This window comes from Diadema setosum, chromosome 4 (assembly GCF_964275005.1).
Source record: "Diadema setosum chromosome 4, eeDiaSeto1, whole genome shotgun sequence".
Classification (NCBI taxonomy): Eukaryota; Metazoa; Echinodermata; class Echinoidea; order Diadematoida; family Diadematidae; genus Diadema; species Diadema setosum.
In genome coordinates this window covers 31501694-31525776 of record NC_092688.1, presented here as the reverse complement: position 1 = coordinate 31525776, position 24083 = coordinate 31501694, and the positions used below count along the sequence as shown (strand labels likewise).

Sequence of the window (24083 nt, the reverse complement as noted above, 5' to 3'; positions counted from 1 at the left end):
AGCTCCAAATCCTCTAAGTTTGAACACGAAACAATGCTCAGAACGACTGTTAAATGAAAATATGCAGTCTTCTCTCGGCTCCAGACATCACGGCCAAAATGACTTTTTCCAGGAGCTACGGTGGTGCCGTGCAACTGCGCATGCTCAGATAAATGACAGACATTGCGCATGTCTAACACGGTCAACTTCAAGAAATTGCGCGAAATGAAAAAATGACGTTCCGTATTGTTGTTGTGTATCCCATGTGCGTGTGTTGCCAATTTCCGTATCAGACTAGATATAATTTCATTGTTCCTATGCTGTAGAAGTAGGCCTACTGGAAACAATGGAATTGATAAAGATTTGAAGCACAGTTTGTTGAAAGTAGACCACTGTGTAATCAACAGTGTGTAGTTCAAGATACTTGATACAAGATACAAGATATTGAGTGGTCCAGTTGACAAGATTTTGCTCTTTTGCTTTTCCTAAACAGAGTCACTAATTAGTTAATGGACCCAATAAACGCATAATAGTTATCTCAACCGTAGGCCTATATGCGAGCAGACTGCTCCCCGCACCACAATGTTTAATTGTGAACTATTTCTCCCTCTCTGTTTCTGGAAATAACTGCTTGAATGTGAATCTATCGATAAAGATTAAAGACGTAAATATTCAACCTTGAATGACAAGCCAATAGCAACAAAAACAACCCCAACCCCAACCACAACCACAACAACAACAAATTCTGTGTTTGCGTGGTTTTAAGACAACTCGACTTCGGGAATCGGGATTCATCGCAATCCTGTCTTGCGCACTTGTCAATTTTATCCCTCGAGTGTGTTATTGTTCTCTCTTAGAAATCTATACAGGCAGCCGGTTGCAAGTTGTTTTAGCCACAATAAAACTGATTTTATGCATGCCTACTTGCACATCAAGATATTTGAAAAGCTCTTGTGATGAACAGTCTTCGCGTTTGTGCAAATATTTTGATTTTTCGCGCTCTATAGCTATAGAAATTTGTCACACCTTCCTTATAAGTTGGTAGGGCCTATACTTCACTGATGAGGAAGTTTGATTCGACGAATACTAGGCCTAGTAGGGTCTATGCCCACAAATAAGAGATCATTCTTCGATCTGATTGCCGGAGAAAGTAGGCCTACCCAACGTATGCAAGCAAGATGATAAAATACGACAATGCCCCTGGTTAGATTTTGGTTACAAGTATACCCGACTTTGTGATGGGTTGGTGTCAGATTGTTCATCATCTTGGTGTAAACGACGTTTTACACCAGTTCAAGGGAATTAACAATACCGCCCCCTAGTGGTCTCGTTCATGTTACAAGTAGCCTTGAGATCCTACACTTTTCACCACCCCGGAGGCACAGCCACAACTCTGTGGGCACAGCCCACAGAACTCTAAGAGTTCTGTGGCACAGCCCTGCATGATACGGCATGAGCACCGAGAGCCATAGTCTTAACAAGAAACTTGAAATTATAGACTGAGCATATATGTTTTACATTTTGGATCGAAAGTTAAACAGAAGAAGGGGGAAAGTGCAACGGCATTCATTTTATCCTGACCGTTTTTTATACTCATTATTTTAATATCAAATTCAATGAAATCCTAATTTTAATAAACGTTTGAAAGGACAAATCATAAATCATTCGCACTGATCCTTTCGGTATCCGATCACCAGCCACATTAGCGGAGCGAGTGATCGGTATGAATCAAAAAGTATGGCCACGCGTGACCATGGCAGGCACTTGAACCTTCGCATGTTTTGGTGTATAAAATCTTGAGTTGAGTTGAGTTGAGTTGAGTTGAGTTTATTAACAACATACATGTGAATATGATAACATGATAACATGAATTCCATAGGGTAAGATACAATAACATGAAAACAATTTTATGAGAATACAATGATTTTGTACAAGGTTCTTACAGCTATGCAAGCATGTTAATTTTACATACTTATATTTATCTTACATTAAGAATACATGTGGTATAATAGATTTAGTTTCGTTGTGATACATTTATCACTGAAAAGGCAGAGTATGAATAAGTATGTAATGTAGAAATACGCATAGATAAAGGTTCTGAAAAAAAATAGAAAAAATAGAAAAACAGAAGATAATGTTGTTAAAGGGGGAACCAAAAGTTAGCACAAGTGCTAGTCGAGAATGGTTCTCCCATTATAGCTACATGTATATTTAAGCTGCTTATTGCAAGGTCTACTCTTTTAAAGTAACTGTACTATAAAAGTATACATTAAACTATACACTGAATATTCTTTTCTTCACTAAACTTCATTTAACAAGTGCTTTTAGGTTTCTTCGAAATGAAGATCTTGTTCTCTCCTCCTGAATATTTTTGGGCAAACTATTCCAAAACTTTGACCCGACAAAAGATATAGAAAATGTACCATGTGTCGTTTTACATTTCGGGAGTCTAAGCATGGAACGATCTTTGCCTCTAGTCCTGTACATGATTCATTGGCTCATAATATGGCGTTACAGAATGTCCCTTGTGTAGATCATATACAAAGGTTGACACTGCAAGCGTATGCAGGTCAAAAACATCTACACTTCTAGACTGGTGAATAATGGCCTTGAACTTGTTCTTAAGGGGGGAAATGTAATTGCTCTCACGGCCATTTTTTGTGCTGAAAGTATACAATTTAAGTGGCTTCTGTAGGTATTTCCCCATACTTCAATTCCATAAAGTATATGTGATTGTATAAAGAATTTATATAAAAGCATGAGAACATGCCTTGGAACAAAGTATCTTAACTTAAAAATTAAGCCAATTTTGCGCCTAATGCATTTGTTGATACACTGAATCTGATCCTTCCACATCAAGGTCTCATCAATTTTGATTCCTACAAAAGATGCTATATACATGTACTCTTTCTATAACCGTTTCAGAGACTGTTAACACACCTTTAATTGCAATTGGTTGTCTGGGTCCTTTAATAATCATATAATTTGTTTTCTTCAAGTTAATAGTTAATTTATTTACAATACACCATTCCTGTACCTCATTCAATTTTCTATTTACGTCATCCATATCAATTTCTTTTGTACCTTTGGGAAATGTATGAAAAATGTTTGAATCGTCAGCGAATAGTCTGAACTGAAAATAGTTCGATGAGCTAGGTAAATCATTGATGTATAATAGGAACAGTAATAATGAGTAATCTACTCATATTTTGGAGAGTTGATTACTGTCTAATATCACAATTATAGCTGAAACTTCATTTCTCAAATATGGTATAGGCCTACTACTAAATGTCTTAAAAAGTGACGTAATTTTCCAATGGTTATAGTATATATCTATGCACGGAGTGTCAAACATGCCAATAAGCTTTATTGTGCCATAACTATAGAATAAAAAACAAAACAAAAACAAACAAACAAACAAATGAAACAAGAACAAAAAAAAAGACAATTTTCACGTATATATACCCTTTATCTACATTCTTTGCTGGGCCCAAATTCTGGAATAGTCTCTGTAGCTGTGATAGTTTAAAGGCAGCTTCAAATCTATAAATTCTTGCAAAACTAATAAAAAAAAGATGAATCACCATAAAAAAGGAGTCTCATACGAAGCTACATTACAAACAAACAAACATTTCTATATATTAACACTATGAAATCATAACAATTTGCTGACTCTTGAAATTATTGGTTCCAGAAAAATCCGAACATCGAACATATCTTCTTTTAACATTACCATTGGCTCCTTATACCATCCATACTTCTAAGTCATCGACTTTTTTAAATTATTATTATTACCACTTTCACGCCAGGCATGTTATTAGTAGTAGTTTGGGCTTTCTCTCTCTATCTCTCTTTCTCTCTTCTTTCTTCTCTGCATGACAGCGAATCAGTGTTGGGATTTGCCCAAGGTGTTTTCTCAGTGCTTAGTTAACTCTTTCAACCAATCGCTCTTAAGTGGATATATAACTTTTGATCAAATATATATATATATATATATATATATATATATATATATATATATATATATATATATATATATATATATATATATATATATATATATATATATATATATATATATATATATATATATATATATATATATATATATATACATATATATTATATATATATATATATACATATATTATATATATATATATATATATATATATATATATTGATCAAAAGTTATATATCCACTTAAGAGCGATTGGACTATGGACACTATGCGCTACCTCCATCTGTTTAGCGCGGTGACTTCTTTGAAAGGTGAGTTTCAAAATCCGTCTGCCCATGATCAGACGTGTTTTCATGTCTGTTTCAGAAACGGGTTTGATTAAGATCTTTTGTCACACCATGGGCACTGATGAAGAGTGTGACCTTGCCTTTCAGTATTTGAGAGCTATGCTCCGTTTTTAAGATCTTCAAGATCTAGGATTTATTTTTTTATTTTTTATTTTATTTTTTTTTTACGGCGTTCTTCTTCTACTGATTCGTTAACTTATTATCATCAAGATGCCGAGCAGACCAATTTTCTTATTACGTTTCTGTACTGTGTACATTTTCTGCTACTCTTCCGACTGTTGGCGATGAGGCCCTTTTCAGATTCACTGTTTTGGAGCCGGAGATTTGCCATGTCATCTTGCAGTCATGACTACGCGTCATTGGATGCGTCACTATGGACACTATGCGCTACCTCCATCTGTTTAGCGCGGTGACTTCTTTGAAAGGTGAGTTTCAAAATCCGTCTGCCCATGATCAGAATATATATATATATATATATATATATATATATATATATATATATATATATATATATATATATATATATATATATATATATTGAGTAAGTTGTCCATGTGTTGCCGTCCCCTCTATAGTAATAGGAGGCAAAACACTCTGTCCCTCGAATATAGGACATGGCATCAAAATAAAGGAGGTCCCGTGTGTGAGAGAGTCACAGCTCGATAAAGATAATCATAATTATGTTAACATGGTAATTATGATTTTTATTCAATACCATAATCAGATACTATAATAAAAATCAGAATTCAGATGGTTAGAGGGCCTATGAGAGAAACTATAGAGGAGGAAAGTGATAAAATGTGATAAAGAAATGTATATTGAAATAAACTGAACTTGAGTTGGATATTGAAAAGGGGTGCTGTTCGTTATTCCGAAGGTTCGCTATTCCAAAGGTTCATTATTCCGAAGGTTCGTTAATCCGAAACACGCAAATTCCCTATATACCTATAGAGGTTCAGTAATCCGAAAATGAAAAAGGGTTCGTTAATCCGAACATTTGTGGCGTTATTCCGAAGATTCGTTATTCCGAAGATTCGTTAATCCGAAAATGAAATTCGGAACAACGAACCTTCGGAATAACGAATCTTCGGACTAAAGAGCCTTCGGAATAACGAACCTTCGGAATAACGAGCTGTAACCATTGAAAAGTAAGTGGTAATTACTTTGACAACTTTGGACGGTCTATATGACGCCATTTCTTTAAATCCAAGCCATACAAGAATTCAGTGGTATGCATGAGTTACATCAAAGTTTCATGCATACAATTATATAAAATTGATATCATAACAGGAATTAATTTTGTTGCAAACATGCGTATTATGGTGAAATCATTGAATAGACACATTGTTACTTTTATATAGCGATCGCAATGTTGTTCCTTTTTATTTTTTAAGGAAATACTGCACCCAATTTTATGATAAATAAATAAGATATTTTTTCTCTTGACAAACTCGACGTCATCAACAAATCTAATTATTGATTAACATTATAGCCATTGATGCAACAGCTGATTGACAATGCCCCATTGCACATCGACGCAAATAAGCACTGATTTAATCAGTGTTTTAGTAATGATGGACATTATTGTTATACTCGGGCAGGATTTGAACCTATAACGACCTCCTGATCAGCGGAGAGGTATCTTATCCACTGGCTTTTGCCCAACAGCCAGTGATGGTTCTAATCCTTTCATGCAGCGGGTACTACTGCATAATATTATTCAGTTTGATGAAATTCTTGCGTCGAGTTGTTTTTACTGCAACTGATTGACAAATTGCCCCACATCGACGTAAAATATCGACGTAATTCATCCTGTCCGTTGATCAGGAAGTCGTAGGTTCGAATCCTGCCAGAGTATGAGCATGATTTCTTGTATCATGGCTATGCTATATAGGCCTATACTAAAACACTGATTAATTCAGTGCATATATTTACGTCGATGTGTGACAACATTTGTCAATCATTTGCGATAAAACAACTCGATGCAAGAATTTCATCAAACTGACTTATCATTTTCCTAACCTGTGATTGCTATCGGAAATGGTAGGACCACCTATAGTCTTGCGTGTGACACTCCTTGTGGAATTACAGCAATTATGATGGCATTGAATTAATTATAATACACATGTCTCGTCGTAATAAAGAAAAAAGAAAAAAAAAAGAAAGAGGACTGAAAGTATTTTAACATCTTAGACTAAACAAAAATTTTCCAGTCCCTTTTGTCCATAACAGTTTAATAATGAAGCATCTCTTAACCCTAGATAGGCTGGGCTATTTAGGTAGATGATAGAACCGGAGGGGGGGGGGGCTCCCAGGCCCCCAGATCTACCGGGCCGTCGAAAATATCATTTATGCTAAATTATGCTAATTTATGCATAATGGTGCATGCTATCAGACAATTTGGTATAATTCACTAAATAAACCTCAAAACAGGCACATTTTTTTGTGTAAATATTCTTTTTAGTGTCCTTAGCAAGTGTAAAAAAAAGGAAAAGATTGTGCCATCGGAAAATTTCGTAAGTATTTTATTTTTTTATTTCTTATGTATTTCTTTGTTTTTTTCTTCATGTTTTTCATTGTTTTTTCGATGAAATTTATCCACGACGTTCAAGAAAATATGTTATCAACTGATTTTAATCAATGAAACCCCCAAATAATCATGCTTTTATGAAATTTGGCAGTAAGCACGGTTTGCATTGAAATTGTACACGAATTCACGTTTTTGAGCAATTTTGGGTCTAACATGCATGTACATATTATGCGCAACTTAGGAACCGCGCGCACGGGCATCGCAAATTTGGTGTCAAAAGATGCGGGAGACTCGAAAGAAAAAAGTCATGAAACATCGCGGCGATAGCTTTTCGCGATAGCGATACATCGCGCGGAACGTCGTGGGGGGGGGGGGGGGCTCGGAGCCCCCCCCCCCCCCCCCCCGGCCTTGTTAGGGTTCAACACAATGAAGGTGGTTCACTACTTTTGCAAAGCGTGTGTGGGGTTTCTTACCTCTTTCAGAAGGCAGGGGAAGTGATTTTACCTTAACATATTCATTTCAGTTAACAAATGGAAGAAATATAAAATTTTCATTCAAGATAAAAGAATATTATTGTCTGGAATGTGCATATCGTGAAGTATACTACGTATGTGGTACGGTGTGTAAAAAAAAAACAAACTAAATTAATAGGTAGATACATAAATAGATGTGGTCAAACGCGTAGTTTTCTGTCCGTGGTCTAGAACACATTGCACAATGATCATCTTACAACATATCTGGGGGTGTTTCATCAATGTTTGTCGGCGCTGACAACTTGAATCACCACAGTAACAGTCAGTGACCAGAGCATCTCAGCGAATCAAAACCAAGGATTTTGCTGAAATTGGTCAGCGCCGACAGTTGTCGGCGCTGACAAGCGTTGATGAAACATCCCCCTGAACCTGTCTTCTCTGAGAAGTCAACAAAATATATCACTGTGATTTCCCCAGGTTAGAAATCAATATTCGCAATAGATTGCTCGCTTTATCATGTCATCTTTTGTCAGTCAAGGTCCATGTTTATTCTCGATGAGCATTACTGATGGGTGTCATCGACAGACAAATTTATGAAACAAATCGGGACTTGTCCTCTGTCGGTGGTTAAATGTCAATAGATAACGTCAGAATTGTTGGTCAATATATAAATGATGCTGACTGTAAAATAGTGCTGCCGAAAGTTGTGCAGTATAGAAAATAACATTATACCAATACTAACTGTATGGTGAACAACAATGAAGATCACTGTTTACATCGGGCAACGCAGTGTGAACTTTGATCTATGTTTTTAGTATTCATTCGTCACTTCCGCCTACGCAGAAAAAGGAGCGTTCATTGAAAAGGGAGCCAACGAATGGGAAACCGCGAAATCGAACAAGTTAGCGCATGATTCAATAGCGGTACACACACAGGCGCTAGCACTATTCGGATCTTGGTGGGTATTCTGTGTTGGCTCCACGTACAGTACGTTATCGAATAAGCGCGGTACAAAGAAGGAGAGCGTACATATGCTGCACTGGAACGTATAAAAACATGGATAGTACAGAGCAATATAGGACGGTTTCTAGTCCGATGAAGAAAAATCCAAAGAGAAAGCGAGTGATAGGACTGAGGGTATCCAGTGACTCCACGCAGGGAGGAAGAAAGTATATGGAAGATGTCATTTGTATCGTTTTTGATCGAGAACAAGACGCCGACTATGCGTGCTTTGCCGTGTTCGATGGCCATGGAGGGCGGGAAGCGGCCGTATATGCTCGGGATCACTTGTGGCAAAATATCAAGCAGCAAGAAGGATTTTTCTCCCGGGAACCTGATCAAGTTATGGACGCAATAAAAGAAGGATTCCGCGAAACTCAAGATGGAATGTGGAAGGAACGACGTAAGTATGATACCGTGAATATATCTTGCCACAATGCTGTGAATAATAACCATCCAATGTCGGCTATGAATTCCCGTTCTCACTCTGCGTTACTTGTGACATAGGTAGTCTCTAACGTTACAATAGTAGTTTTCCATTGAGAGAAGCGAGCGAGCGAGGTTCATATCGCGGGCAACACGCTTTCAAAAACCACCCATTTCCTTTCACACACAGCAGACCGCGATAGCCAGTGTGAACGGCGGCGACGAGCGATTTTTCGGTCGCTTTACTGTACTGTAGTCACGTAGTGTAGAAAGTTCTATAAATTACATCACTGCCACGGGGATTTTGACGGGCTTATTAACTGCTGGTAGGATTGTAGACAAAATGTTAAAAGTGGGAAAACTGGACGAACCACCAGATACACATGTCATGTGAAGAGTCCAGACGTGAAGAATGCAAAAACACTGTAGAGTGTAGGCCTACCTGTAGATACTTATTACTGTTTATAAACTGAGGCTAGTCTGTTTGGACTCTGTGCGTGTTGGGTGTCATAAACATGTGGGCTACCCAGGATAGCCAACATGTGATTTATGATGAGTAAATAATGTAAATTACATGTACAACGCAACAGACAACCAGTCTCAGTAGACCACCACAAGTAGATAACCACAAAATGCTTTTTTTTTTCTTTGGAGTTACGTCTTGACTTTTCCTATACAATTTGTAAGTCTTGCTGTTGGAAAAAAAAAAGTGCAAAAAGTGGGCTTGTGCTTGTACACTCTTTTAGTATGTTTTAATGATAGGCATCAGGAGAAAGAAAAAAAGAAAAACAAACACACAACAGCCGTAATCGTACACTGGATGGCAGCATTTAAGAAACTGAAGAAGAAGGGGTGGTGCAATGCTGCTTGTGCAAACTGCACCGCGTGCCTGAATTTCAATTTTACGGCATAGATTTCTAAAATTCAATCTTTCATATTCACTCAAAAACGATCAGATGTGAACACCTTTTCCTGTCTCTCAAAATGATGAATTTTCATGTCAAAATCAAGGCCAACAATGGTTTATGTTCCGTGCGATACAGCGATGGTTGGATCTGACTGTGTAGCTCGAGCTCCTGTAGTTACAAGTAGTGATCTCAAATCAATCACAGCGAGTTCCTTAAAAGGCATGTAGACTCCGTGGTTTAGTCGAATCCGTACGCGGGCGCAAGTTTCCCACAGAGACCTACACATGTATGCTATCGACTCCTCTTTAGCGCTTACACTGTAACCCATTTCCATGAGTCCGAAGAAGTCCGATCCACTGTAGTCAATGGTCCGATCACAGTTCGGCTCCTGATTCGGCTGAGGGGGATGACAGCTTTAGCAAACTTCTTTTGTGACGTCATACTCAGAAGCACATAAGCCTGGCATCGCTACAGACTGCGTGATGCGCAGAGAAGACAATGAAGGCAACGTTACCTAGCAACACCTACGCGCTTTACTCTTGATGACAGCTCAACTCTGGCAATCTTTGTATCAATGCTAACGGTGATCGGCACTATCATCCGACAGCGCCCCTGCAACTACCGGGTCTTTAAGATAATTTTGTTTCTGCTTCTTGTCAGTGTCAGCTTGTACCTTGCCTGCACCACTTGCTCTATAGTGGTTAAAGTGCATTGTGTCTTAACTACAAATTGTAATTAATACTTTGAATTTTCATCTGGTGTCTACTAGTGGCTTTTTTTTTTTCAAATGAATCATCCACTTTTGTCTCAGTACTCTCAGCTTACATGTATATGATCTTGCCAGTGAAAGCTATTGAACTTGAGCAGTATTCTGTGTAAATTGCTAGTCACAGAATGAAGATAGATGGGAAATAATCTCACCTCTATTTCATTTTGAAAATATTTTTGATGAGATTTCATGTCACAGAAAATGATCTTCATGCCATAATGTACAGGTGTAAAATAAAAAAAGGATGAACTAGTTGTGCATTAACATTCAAAAAGTTGGAACATCAGTTGTAGTACAGGTGGTAAATGTCATTTTTTGCCAGTTTACTTGTAACCATACAAGCTGGATGTTGATAATTTAGCTGCTTGTTTCTTTCTACTTCTAGTAATTGCATACACGTAATTGCAAAGATAAACAGAAAATAGTGCAACTGCATAAAGTATGAAAAAATATACTGGTATTCAGGACAATGATAAAGGATTATACAATGTATTCCACTTTACAATCACACAGTCCATTTCATAATGTAAGCATTCCGTTTACTTTCTCTTCATCTGCATGTATCTTTTATGTCTTTTTTGAGAAGATTTCAACAAGAAAATCCCCTTTTCCTGTACTTACATGAATGGATAATAATGAGACATGCCAAGTAGTCTAAATCACATGTATTGAGATGAAAAAAAAAATGCATCTAATATGTCCTTTACCATTGTGTACCAGCCATAGAAATGAAATTGAGAAACAATGGAATCCCAAGTGAAGTCGGTCAGAACTAGTTCAGATTTTATTAAGTAAATTTCTCCATGGGGAGGAAGAAATTTTTCCTCACTTCTTTTTCAGAATGTTACCAACAAAACGTACAAGACTTTTTGCTATCCTGCCTTATAATAACTGGGGAAATTTTCATAGTTGATTGTAGGGCTTATTGTCAGTTTTTGATGCATTTTTCTTTTTTAGCGCACTACAAACACACACCACACACACAAGAAACCACAAAGCACCAGAAAACACATATTATATGTACATACCAACACACACAAACACACTGATATTTCTTGGGTTGCACTTATCTGCTTTGCTTTAACATTTTGTATGGTGTACAGGTGACTCCCATCATAATGAAGTCCTTGGGACCGGCAGTTTTCTTTGGTTATATTGAAATTCCATTCTAGCGACACAAAATATGATGCATCACGCATTACCCCGGGGTACCACGTGCTAGCAATAGCGTGTGCTTCAGGGCAGTGCAGTGCAGTGCAGTGGCTAGCATGCGCTACCATGTAGCTCCAGCACCAAAATAATTTCAGCTTTTTGGCAACCCCAAAAAAATAATTCAACAAAATGGCGGATTTTTATTTGGTACCCTGGGATACCATTTATGTCATCATATTTAGATATGAAGAAAATATTTGTGGGATTCAAATTTTACGTCATAACTATGTTCAGTAAAAAAGGAGCACACCGTATGTAAATCTTATGATATTTCTGCATACACTTGTATCACATAATTAAGAAAAAAAGTGCAAACAATTTGCCATGCATGTACTCAAAATGTCGAATTTCTTTCTCCAATTTTCTGCCCCCAGCAACATGGGCCAAAACCCTGTCTGGTTACCCTAGCACAGCAGGGACCACGTGCAGCATGGTCATAATATGTGGAACAGACATGTACGTTGCACACGTCGGCGACTCCAGGATCGTGATGGGGGTCGAGCAGCGGCAGAGCCCAGACGTGATGAGTGACACGGCCATCGTCGCCGAGAAGCTGACTGTGGACCACAAGCCTGGGGACGTGGAGGAGCTGAAGCGCATCGAGAGCGCGGGCGGCCAGGTGCTGGAGAAGGCTGGAGTCCAGCGGGTCGTCTGGTCCCGCCCTCGACTGGACCACCAGGGCCCGATCAGGAGGAATACGGAACTGACAGATATACCTTTCCTTGCCGTTGCCAGATCATTAGGTACAATTGTACATGTAATGCACAGTGAGGTTTGATAGTATAGCACTTGATGATCAAATTAGAAGCTTGTGAGATTTCTTTTCTATCATTTGTTCTGTCCTGTTTGTATGTTTTGCATTGATGTTCTATATGTGAATTGAATTAAACATCCAGACATTTTGTCAAATAACACCATTTTTACCCGTGGGAATTTAATGCTCAAGAGGTTTCTTTGTTTCACAGAAAATCTGATTAGTCAAATTGGGTCCATGTACTGCACTAGTGTTTCACAGAAAATCTGATTAGTCAAATTGGGTCCATGTACTGCACTAGGAAGATAATGTAAGAAAAAATGTGTCAAACCTCAGCCTTTATCAATATTTAGTTAATATCAATATTAATATTTAGTTATGTCTTGCAACAAAATGAAAAAGTAAAACCAACAAAGCAGCTCTTTGAGCCAATCATATTTTAACATTTTTGATATTCTTTGCAGACTTTAGCATAAATGTCATGGTTGAACTACTTGTGATTTCAACCTTGTGATGTTCTTAGTATGTGAGTCATGATTTTGGCAACGAGGGTGACATGTACTCAAAGTCTTCTTGCAAATTACCGTGCATCTATTTTGAATTTTAATGAGCTCATGGCATAGTGTAAAAAGTCTTGACAGACAAAGTTACTGTATATGCCGAATATTTCGCGAGGTTTTTATTTTCGCGAGTTGAGTGCTAATCGCAAAATTAAAAACACACAAAAATATTGACTCTGATCCCGATGTGGATATGCCGTACACGTATACATTTCTCCATTCAATGCAGGACTCCACAATCGTGAATTTAACCACTCATGAAATCGTTGGGAATGCCCGATTCGCGAAAATTTAGACTCACGAAATATATGGCGTATACAGTAATTGTTTTATTGGTATGAAATCAACTAGGTATCTGCTGATACTTAATCAAACATTGCCTATTCTGCCATCTGCAGGTGACTTGTGGAGCTACAACTACAACAGCAAATCCTACATCGTCTCGCCAGAGCCTGATGTGTCCCACCATATTATCGACCCCGACCGGGAGCGCTTTCTGGTCCTGGGCAGTGATGGACTGTGGAACATGGTAACCAGCGAGGCCAGCGTCCAGATTGTGGAGAAGTACGCCACAACTCGCCTGCGGAAGGTAACCGACTCTGGGTTCTGCCAATCGTTGGCCCGTCTAATCAGTGAAGTGTTGTAGGCTACTTTTATCTAATGCAAGAGACAGAGAGAATCACGTTTCAAAACGCATTACACATGGCATTTATGAACGTGGTTTGAAACGCGTTTCTCGGGGTGCCGCGTTTATCTAACTATCATACTATTGCGGTTTCAAAACGCCCTTTGAATGACATTTCAAATTAGCATTTCTAAACGTATTTGAAAACACAGTTGCATTTATCTAACCCCTGAAAATGCATCAAACACGTTTAGGATCGTGATTCTGCCTCAAAAAAAAAAAAAAAATTAAATTGATGCACCCATGCAAGCGACTCCTATATAAGAAAGTCCTTGGGACCGGCAGTTTTCTTGCATTGTGTTGAAATTTCATTATAGCCAAATCATACAGTGTTCAAAGTATATAGATTATATGATAATTTTTGAACATGAATATTACTTTGTTGTAATGAGGATTTTTTAGATAACCGTGTTCATTAGAACGGGACTGCACTGTGCCATTTTTTAGCTCACCTGAGCCAAAGGCTCAAGTGAGCTATTGCGATTGCCCTTCGTCCGGCGTCCGTCGTGCGTCGTCCGGCATCCGGCGTCCGTCGTGCGTAAACTTTTTACATTTTCATCTTCTTCTTGAAAACCCCAAGACCGATTTTCATCAAAATTGGCAGGTAGCATCCCTAGGGGTTTAGGAACTCAATTTGTTAAAGTGGGCACCATGCCCCACCCAGGTGGCCCCCAGGGGGGCCCAAACCCCCCAAAATTAAGGAATCTGTAAAAATCTTCTTCTCTAGAACCAGAAGTGATAGAGCTAAGTTAATACTATGAGTTAGTACATTGATGACTGTAGTTTCAAGTTTGTTCATGGCAGAATCAGGGGTGCCCCCCTTGGGACCCAGGGGAGGGGGGTGGGGAGGGGTCCTAATGGGGCCTAAATTATACATTTTCATCTTCTTCTTGAGAACCCCATGACCAATTTTCACCAAACTTGGCAGGTAGCATCCCTAGGGGGTTAGGATCTCAATTTGTTAAAATGGGCACCATGCCCCACCCAGGGGCCCCAGGGGGGCCAAACCCCCCAAAATGAAGGAATCTTTAAAAATCTTCTCTAGAATCAGAAGTTATAGAGTTAAGATAATACTATGAGTGAGTACATTAATGACTGTAGTTTCAAGTTTGTTCATAGCAAATCCAGGGGTGCCCCTCTTGGAGGCAGGGGGGGGGGGGGGGTTGGGAAGGTCCAAATGGGGGCCTGAATTGTACATTTTCATCTTCTTCCTGAAAACCTCATGATGGATTTTCGTCAAACTTGGCAGGTAGCATCCCTAGGGGGTCAGGATCTCAATTTATCAAAATGGGCACCATGCCCCACCCAGAGGGCCCCAGGGGGCCCCCAATCCCCCCAAATTAAGGAATCTTAAAAAAATTGGGCCCTTATTGTACATTTTCATCTTCTACTTGAGAATGCCTGGTCAAATTTAGATTAGTGACTGCATGAAAGGTGAACTTGCGATACTCAGGTGAGCGCTAGACCCGCGGGTCTCTTGTTTTTTTTTTTTACCGTATCTATCAATGTCATATTTGATTCAATGAGACATGAAGACAGACTCTCCTTTATTTGAATCTGGGCATTCCAATTCTATGTCTAGTAATCATTGCCAATTTAAGGGAACACTCGTTTCTGACAGGCCAATGTTGCAGATGATATTGTATCTGCCACACTTGCAATACTGACTTTTACTGACAATGAATTACAAAGATTATTGTGATGCCACTCAAAATATCTGTATCAAGTGATATTCTGTGCAAAAAGCTTCTTAGAAATTAGTACACCAATGGACAGTGTATCTTGTCACCTACAAAGTAGATATATGAATTCTACCAAATTATAAAACATGTAAATATGTGAGTAGTTTAGATGTCAGGGTTGTGAGTAAAACCTCAGTTGATTTCTTTTTTTGAGTAATGCCTATATATGAGACCATCACCTCAACTTAGTTCAGCTAAGAGGTCAAAGATCAAAGAGTTTTGTAGCCAGGTTATTCATTTCAATAGTATGTCATTTGTTAGAGACCATTTAGGAAAAACATCAAGTTAAAGGTCCGGTTTACCTTTGGGAACAGTGATTTAAAACTTTTTCAAGATATGACATTTAATGCATATATGTGAAGGTCTGTTGTACCACAAAACATCCTATCATGTAAAGTTTTCACCATAAAGCCTAAAATATAAGGAGATATTCTGTACTTTTCTCAATAAACCATAACTGTAGACGGTTCAGTCTGGAAACAATTTCATTACAACTATTGTCCACATTTTGTAAACTTAATAATACTTAACATTGATTTTACCACTTCAAATCTTTACAGGACTTGGTATTTCTATCCCCGACTCAAATTTTAGAACTATTTTAAAGCACTAATGCTGGGATTTTGTTTCATCTGCAAATGGTAGATTATGCCTTTAAGAAGCATCATGCTGTCAGTAGATGAGAGTTGTGAAATACGTCCAATTGTGATCCGTGTTGCCTTGGCATTGATGTTTACTCAGCAGTTTCTCTCTCTCTCTATGCTTAGGGTGACTCGGGAAGTGAGACAGTTTCCCATCAGCTGATCAAGCGGGCCATGGACCTCTGGAACTACCACTTACTGCGAGCAGACAACATATCGGTCATCACCGTCTTCTTTGAGTTCCCAGACTTCATCGAGGACGAGGAGGACCAGATTGATCTGGATGCTGTGAAGGAGTGGCAGAACATCGGGCTGACCGTCCAGGGGGAGGAGGTGGACGAGAACGGGGATAACTTTGTGCGGCCTGCGTTGATCCGCCGCCACGCCTGCAGCAAGCTCTCTTCCATGGAGAACTACAACCGCCTCTACTGCATGTCCAACAAGGAGCGGCGGCAGTACGGCAACGTCCCCGCCCCCCACTACAAGAGGCGCTACACCGACGGACTGGAGGTCCCGCAGCCGAAGAAGCAACGAGTGGAGCCAACGCATGAGCTGGTAAAGCCGCGTCAGTACCCACCGGAGAAGGTGTACAAGGTTATACACACGAAGAGCAACATTCGGGTGGAGTACGCCTACGATGTGGACAAGCAGATAGCAAAGCAGACCCCCACCAAAGTCAAAGCTCGCAGAACATTCCTGACGAAAAGCGGGCCGATAGAAGTCCTGTACGAGTGTGACCCCCCGAGTCCAGAAGGCAAGAAGAAGAATGCCTTGTCAGCTCCGTCAAAGAGTAGCTCAAATAAGACGTCCCGCAGGGTTCTCAGTCTAGACGACAGCGCCGTGGTGGGATTGGGGAAAGGATCTCCCCGTTTGACACGATCGGCAGCAAAGCGGTCAAAGGTCATGAACATGCACATGACGCGGGCAAAAAGGGCGTCTCTGAATGGGAAGTTTGCGGAGATGCATTCACTCAAGAATGGTGTCAAGCAGTTGGTGAAAATGAGATAGAGTTACCCAAATTTCCCTTCAAGGACTGAGGCAGTGCACTGGAGCTGTTGCAAACTCTTCTCTATTAACTCAGACGTACGTATGCTGTCTTGTGTGAAGCTTGCATTCCAACAAACCTAGCCTCACACTACATAGGTCAGCATCTAGTGAGTGGTTAGAACTTGGGTGCGCTGTGAGAGTCTGGAGTCTTTCATTCTAAGCAGGGCGCCCTCAATCACTCGGACAAACTCTTCAGGGGCGTGACTTGCCCCAGCGAGCAACCTCAATTGAAATTGTGCCTCAACGCCACAGATCGTAGTAGCCGCAACACTCGATGAAATGAATCTGGTGGACTGGCGTCTCTGAGCGTGAAAGCTATTTGTGCGGAAGATAGAAAATGTGTTCTTCTACCTCCATAATAATTGTCTTTTAGTTAATTTGGGATGACTATGCGTCACAATTTTGAATCTGTGTGTGGCTTTATTGCAGTATGCACTTGTAAATTACAGGAGACCTACGGACATTCCATGCATTACCAATGTTTGCCCTGTAAAGTGTAGGATAATGCAATCTAATATTCTGTGTAAATACTAAATGTACATATCGTAGAGTGACAAATGTATTTTATGACGTGTGAATAATGGAGATATTTTCTAGCCACATTTCTTGTTTTGTCAACCTTTTGTCAGTGAGCCTTATTTGGAAACATGTTACTGCTGGTTGGTTTCTAACCTACTCTTGTACACCATGGTGCAGAGACTGGTGAAATTCAAAGGGACAAAGTGCAGGGATTAAGCGGAGATCAAAATCGAAATGTTTCAGATGGGTAGCCTTCGGATCATTGTGTTCGTAATCACCTAGCAATGCTGGTTCTGCCTCATTCATCATGAAGCGTGGAGCAATATCTATCCATTTCTTTCCTCTTCATTCTCAAGGCTGTATATGAAAAACAACATAGAAAAAATTTAGATATCTTTCCTACAAGTGCCGAATACGATGAAGTTTCTCAGGGGATTCAGAGTATCCATTGCCATGCAAATCAATCAAGCGCCATCACTGGCACAAAAATGATCTTGTGAGCTAGAGGGCACTGACACAAATTCCTATGCGAAGATGGATTTTTTGGTCTTTGTCAGATGGGAGTCTTTGATGTTTTAAATTCTGTGTTCACTCGAAAACGGTTGGAAAAAAAAGTGTAGAGATGGTGTGAACAGAACTCTGAGAAATCAATGTCAGTATGAGAGGAAGGCGTGTTTGTTTGTCAAAACGTAATCCAAAAATGTTTGCACGACTGTCAGGCTGCGGGATAATCAGCTCTTCTGACGTAGATGGAGTGCACTTGAGGTATTCAGGTATATCAATCAAATCAAAGTGATTTTTACCTTTAATGTACTGTATTTAATACTCATTTACTATTAAATGAAATAATATCAAAAGAAATTAATTGTACTCCGATAAGATCCTCCAAAGTGTGTGAAATTATCATCATTTTTGTATTGGTAAGCATTAATGACAATTTGACTGCATGTCAGTGAAATTTTTACGATATTGTTTGGGGAAAATAATACCACTTGAGCACAGTGAAGGCTGTGGTGTTACTTGTGCATCAATATTTTATCATTTGAAACAAATTTTTGTTCTATGTATGTGTATCTGGTCAGCCCTTTTTATTCAATTCAGCCATCAAGATGCATCAGACTCTACTTATAATTACAGAGTTTGGATTGTATTTTGTTTTTATTCTACACTAGATTTGATATGATTCTGATTTTTTATTTTTCCTCTCACTTGAAATGAAATTTTCTGTGAGTGCTTTTCCACTGTAGTTTTTGTTTTTCTTTTACCTTGGTCAAGTGTTTTATGAGCCTGATTGTGTCATGTCCACTGTGCAGTCAACATACCATCTGTGGGCGTCTGTGTACCCCAAGGTTTTGTTTTCTTTCTTTTGCATGCTTTCAATGTAGGACATGATTTTTAGAGAACCCTGCACATACCGACAAGTGACACAGAATTAACCCTGTTTCAGCTAGAAGCAAGACGACAGTGTAAAATAATGGGTTTTTAGCGGATGATGTGGAGGGAAGGAGTTAACACAGGCAGTTTTAAATCCTGATCTTCTGTCAACGCATGAAATTCAAAAGCGGAGGTGATGACAGTTTGTTTTTAGTAGGCTTGTGCTGTTAAGCACACACATAGTTTCTCTCACTCTAAAAAGAAAGAAAGGAAAAGGAGTGGCATTACTCTTTTAAACAGTTGTAGCTATCACTCCAACAGGCTTAGAGATACAATTCCATTTTGCAGTCACATGTAGGCAGGATTATAACACCAAATGAATTCATGTACCGGTACTCCTTGAGATTGTTTAAAATTCAGTGTATCATGGCCATGAACATGCACTGTGTTCCGTTAATCTGTTGGGTTTTCTTCCATGCAAATGAAATTAAGCTAGAACCTGGACTGCTTGAATTCTTATTATAATTTTGTTTTTTAATGTAGTGATCTTGCTGTTTTTTCCTTATATTTTTGTCAAGAAGATTCTTCCTCGTTCTTCCTACAGTAGCAAGCAAGTTCTGTCAGGTCTTTGTTTGTTTTCCAGTATGAGACTGTCAAAATGCAGACTGCTTTACAGGAACAAAGCTTAGAGATAAGGGTCTCCCAGCCTAACTTGTTGGTGAGGAAAAGTAAGGCACTTGAAGTAAGAAATCTCAGATAGCTTTAGTGTTTATTGCTGTTACGTCCATAGAAATGACAGACTGTCAAATGTAAAATGGTAGCAAGGGAGAACTGTTTACACGTCTGCCTTGACTCTACAGTATCCCTAAGCGGCTTGTAATGTCCAGCATGCAATGACATGCCTCGGGGCATGACTATACATGACCTACATAATATGTACAGTCAGTGTACATGTCTATGTGCAACAAACCTCAAGTAATTTGCATACTATGCTCCTCCTCCTCAGGTTTGCCACGCCCCCTCCAATTGTATTAGCTCTTCCTGTGTGTATGCAAGCATATCGTGATCTGATGGGCAGATAGCAGAGACGTGTGCAGACATGTATTGTTTGGTCTTGCAAACTAAATTGATTCGTACACAAGCCTTCACTTAGTATTTTGACTACTGTGTTAGCACGGTCTTATAGGTAGCACTAACTCATCCAAATTTTGTGTGAAAGTTTTTTTTTTTTTTTTTTTCAATCTCTCTCTCTCTCTCTTCCAGTTGTGAGAAATTTTATGAGCACTGTTAGTACTTACAATTCAATTGTTTAATGAGGGAATCATGCGGTATCAGTTCCTTTGGGACAGTGGAGATTGTTGATGGGCAAAACTTTTCTCCAATAGACTGTCGCTTTTGATAACGGTAGTGTTGCCCAATGACTAATTTTTGTGTCATCTTTGATACTTGCCTGACTAGGCAAAAAGTTCGTTGCAGATGATGAACTGGTACTCAACAAATGCTGGTCACTGAGTATATCCTGATCCAGCCTTGGATCAATGCTCTCTTTTTGTGATTGTCCATTTGACTAGCCAAAGATGCATTACAGAATGAAGACTCCGTGTCACCCAACCACTTCAAAAAGTGTCCTTACTTTTCACACACCAGCCAGATAAGGTTGGATTGCTATAGCTGTGTTGATTCTTACTCTTAAATGTCCCCATTTTTATTGTCAGGAAATTGTAAGAACAGTTGAACCACGGCCATGGCATCATATGAATAAAAACAAACATTACAGTAAAAGGTAGATGGAAAAAAGATTAATTCACCCATTGTGGAAAAAGTTGCAGCTTTCCACAATTTTTTTTTTTTTTTTTTGGTGATGATGGACTTTCTATGACTGTGCCATGTACATTCAAGGTGACAAAAAACACACCTACCTCGATTTTTTGTGATTTTGCAGCTTTGTTAATAGCAAAAGTTTAATAAAGAAAAAAAAATCTTGAGCTTCACAACACAGTCAACAGTAAGAGCATCTGCCAAGTGTTACTAAAGTCTTTCTGCCCTATTTGTAGTGGTAGCACTACGTACAAAAATGTGTAGTCTACTGATCAGTCGGTGTATAGTTCAGCTAGTTCTCGTTCCAGACCCTACTGTTATTTCTAGTATCAGAGTGAAAATCTTCCTGTATTATAGTGGTATATATATATATATTTTATTGACAACATGCCCGTGGGAAATGTGATGGTAGGCAGTAATGTACAGAAATAGTCAAATACCATAATAGATTGTTAATTTTTCTTAAGGTGATCATATTCAACCTCAGTACAGTGACCGACAGTGCCATTACGTGTGTAATTGTGTGTATGACCGAATTCTTGTGTTTTTTTAGTCGGTGCCTCGCATTCCTAGGGGGGCTTCATGTATTGCAGTGTGTGACACAATGATCAACTTTTTTCTGTATTTGTCTCAGCAACACGAAAGTTTCTGGTCAGTCATTCCGCAAAAAAAAAAAAATTGAATAGAGTGAACACAGTCTGTTCATCTCATCTCCACTTCTCTCAGTATGTGATAATGAATTGTTAGTGTTCAATCAACTTTTTGTCAAGATCAGTCTGTGAAGAGGTATATGGGGAGACATTCTGAATTGAATCTTAAAAAAAAAAAAAAAAAATTAATAATTGAAACTGAGAATCCTGCTCTTCTTTGTCCTTATTGAAAGCACTTGTCTGTTCAAAGCCTCAACGTTGTACATTATACATTGTACCTTGGTCATTACACTGGCCCAAGGTTTGGAGGCCATTACAGTACTTGGTATTGTGTGCCTTTGTGTGTGTGTGTGTGTGTGTGTGTGTGTGTGTGTGTGTGTGTGTGTGTGTGTTTGCCAGTATAGTGTCATTGTGTTTTACAGGGCACATACGGTCGGAAAAATGATCAGTGCCATTGTTAGTACATGTATGCTGTACCTACGGGTAATTAACATGTTGGTGCTTGTTGCTGGAGTACATCTTGTGGATACACTGAAAAACAGCAATCATAGACCTTTTAAGCTCTTATATTATGATTACCACATTACAAAAGACCTTCCCAACAACCAGGCAGCTTGCCTAAGGCTTGCTGAACATGGTAAATAAATGTTGCGTTTTATCGCAGAACATGTTTGTGCATCATTTTTATGTATTTTGAAATAAGTCCATCATCAGATAAAGCAAAATAAAACCTTCCCAATGGCACCTCACTTCTTGCATAACAACTACATGTAGGTATATTTTTGGAGTTATGATTAAAGATATCCCATATTTTCTTATTACATTCTGTGTTTTTAGTAGTTTTGATAAACCATGCACCGAGAGTTTCTGGCTGAAATTGCCGAAATTGCTGGAATTGCTGAATGAAGGCTTAATCTAAAATTCTGCTGTTGTCAGAGCTATATCATGCTTGCTAAACTCATAATACAGTAGAACATGCACGGGCAAGCACTGCTATCAATAGGCTCACTTGTGCACACAGGCAAAACAATACTGCCCTCATTGTCTGGGTCAAGGGTTCATAATTCTCTTTGTGCCTTTTTTTTTTTTTTTTTTTTTTTTGTTGGTGTGTGGGCTTGCAGCTCTCTCAAGGTCATGCCAAGCATGCATCATTTAGACGCTGTGGATACACCTACTTGCACACAATTGCGAACGAAACCCGTCTACAATTAAGAAGAGGGAGTAGGCAGATGTCCTTTTTTGACACAAGAATGCGTCTAGGACATGAAACTTAACTGCGATAAAGGGAGAAATACAGGGTGTTGTGTCAAATATTGATACAATGTAATATCCGTAGAAAATTCACCGTTGTGGGATGTTCTCCAGCTGTGCGTGATATTTTGGGCTTCAAGAAACTGTTCCAACATCGCAATAGCTCAATTCCTAAAATTTGATGAATTTTGCCAACTGAGCTGTAATGATGATGATCAATGCACTAAACCCCCTAAAAACAACAAAAACAACACACACAGAACAAAACAAAACAAAAAATAAAAATGCTCTAGAAAATTAATTTTGAGAATTACGCTGTCAGCTCTAGGAGATCTATTAACAAAATATGACTATACTAATAAACATTTACTGTTTGGTTTATTCTAACACTACTTGTCTGGAAGAAAAAAAAAAAGAAGAAGTGCACATATAGGGCGCTCCCATTGCAATGAACATTGTTACAACAAAATTTTGGTCCAAAAGTTATTATCATTAAAGTCTGTGGTGCAAAATTTTCTTCAGTTATTTAAAAAAAAAAAAAAAAATTGAGAAGCACATTTAGAGCACAGACCTCCCACAAGCAGGTAATTTCCACTACTTGATCTTGTTCTTCCATAGAGATCAGTGACTTCCACTAATGCATGCATGCTTAAAATCGCCCAGTTTTCCAATATAGAAGCCATTTGTTATTTTATCAGCTTCCACCTGTGAGGTGCCTTGCCCGAACAGAGACAAAATATGTGTGGCTATCTACCAAAACACATAAGATCCTTCAAAAACCTGTAAAAATTCCTGGATCACTTCCAAAATTTAATCATCTGTTCCTTGTGTCATTATCAACTTTTCCTGCAAGTTTCATTCAAATCTGTTCACGTTTGAGTTATTTTGCACACAAACAAACGAATAAACAAACAAACCATCGCCAATGAAAACATGACGTCCTTCCTTGACAGAGGTAATTAATATACTAAATGAAAACTGTTTTTTGGGGGGCTTTGTTTTTTAACGGGAGTTGCCTGTATGGTAAATTGGGTCAATGAAAGACTTTCACTCTTTGACGCATTGAGCATATACATTGTACAATGCATTTCCACCCCAATTTTCCAGGTCTTCTTATCAGCACAATAACCGAGACCCTGTTACGAGTCAGAGCATGCAGCAAAACTGAAAAACAATGTTGAACTGTGCCTTTAATGTGACACAGAGGGGCTTCTCTATGTTGTACCTACTGTGTAAATCAATTAAAATCAAACAAACAGAACACTGAAATGGTAATGTCTTCAAAGGGTAAATGACTGCACAGCAGTAGGTGCCTTTTGAGAGATGCAGCCATATCTCCTCCCCCCCCCCCCAAAAAAAAAAAGCAATAAGGATATTCCATGTTTCTCTGAATGCACATGCCAGATTTATTTATCACATGATAAATGCTTAATCTTTT

General features: G+C 38.8%; 1 protein-coding gene across 1 annotated transcript; it reads left to right on the top strand.

Annotated features, from left to right (window-relative positions):
* Nucleotides 1-8296: 8296 nt before the first annotated feature.
* On the top strand, nucleotides 8297-21591 carry LOC140228018 (protein phosphatase 1D-like). The gene is made up of 4 exons (XM_072308412.1): nucleotides 8297-8692; nucleotides 11979-12347; nucleotides 13317-13507; nucleotides 16113-21591. Exons 1-4 carry the CDS (start codon nucleotides 8347-8349, stop codon nucleotides 16992-16994), a joined length of 1788 nt encoding a protein of 595 aa, XP_072164513.1. The 5' UTR covers nucleotides 8297-8346; the 3' UTR covers nucleotides 16995-21591.
* Nucleotides 21592-24083: the final 2492 nt, after the last annotated feature.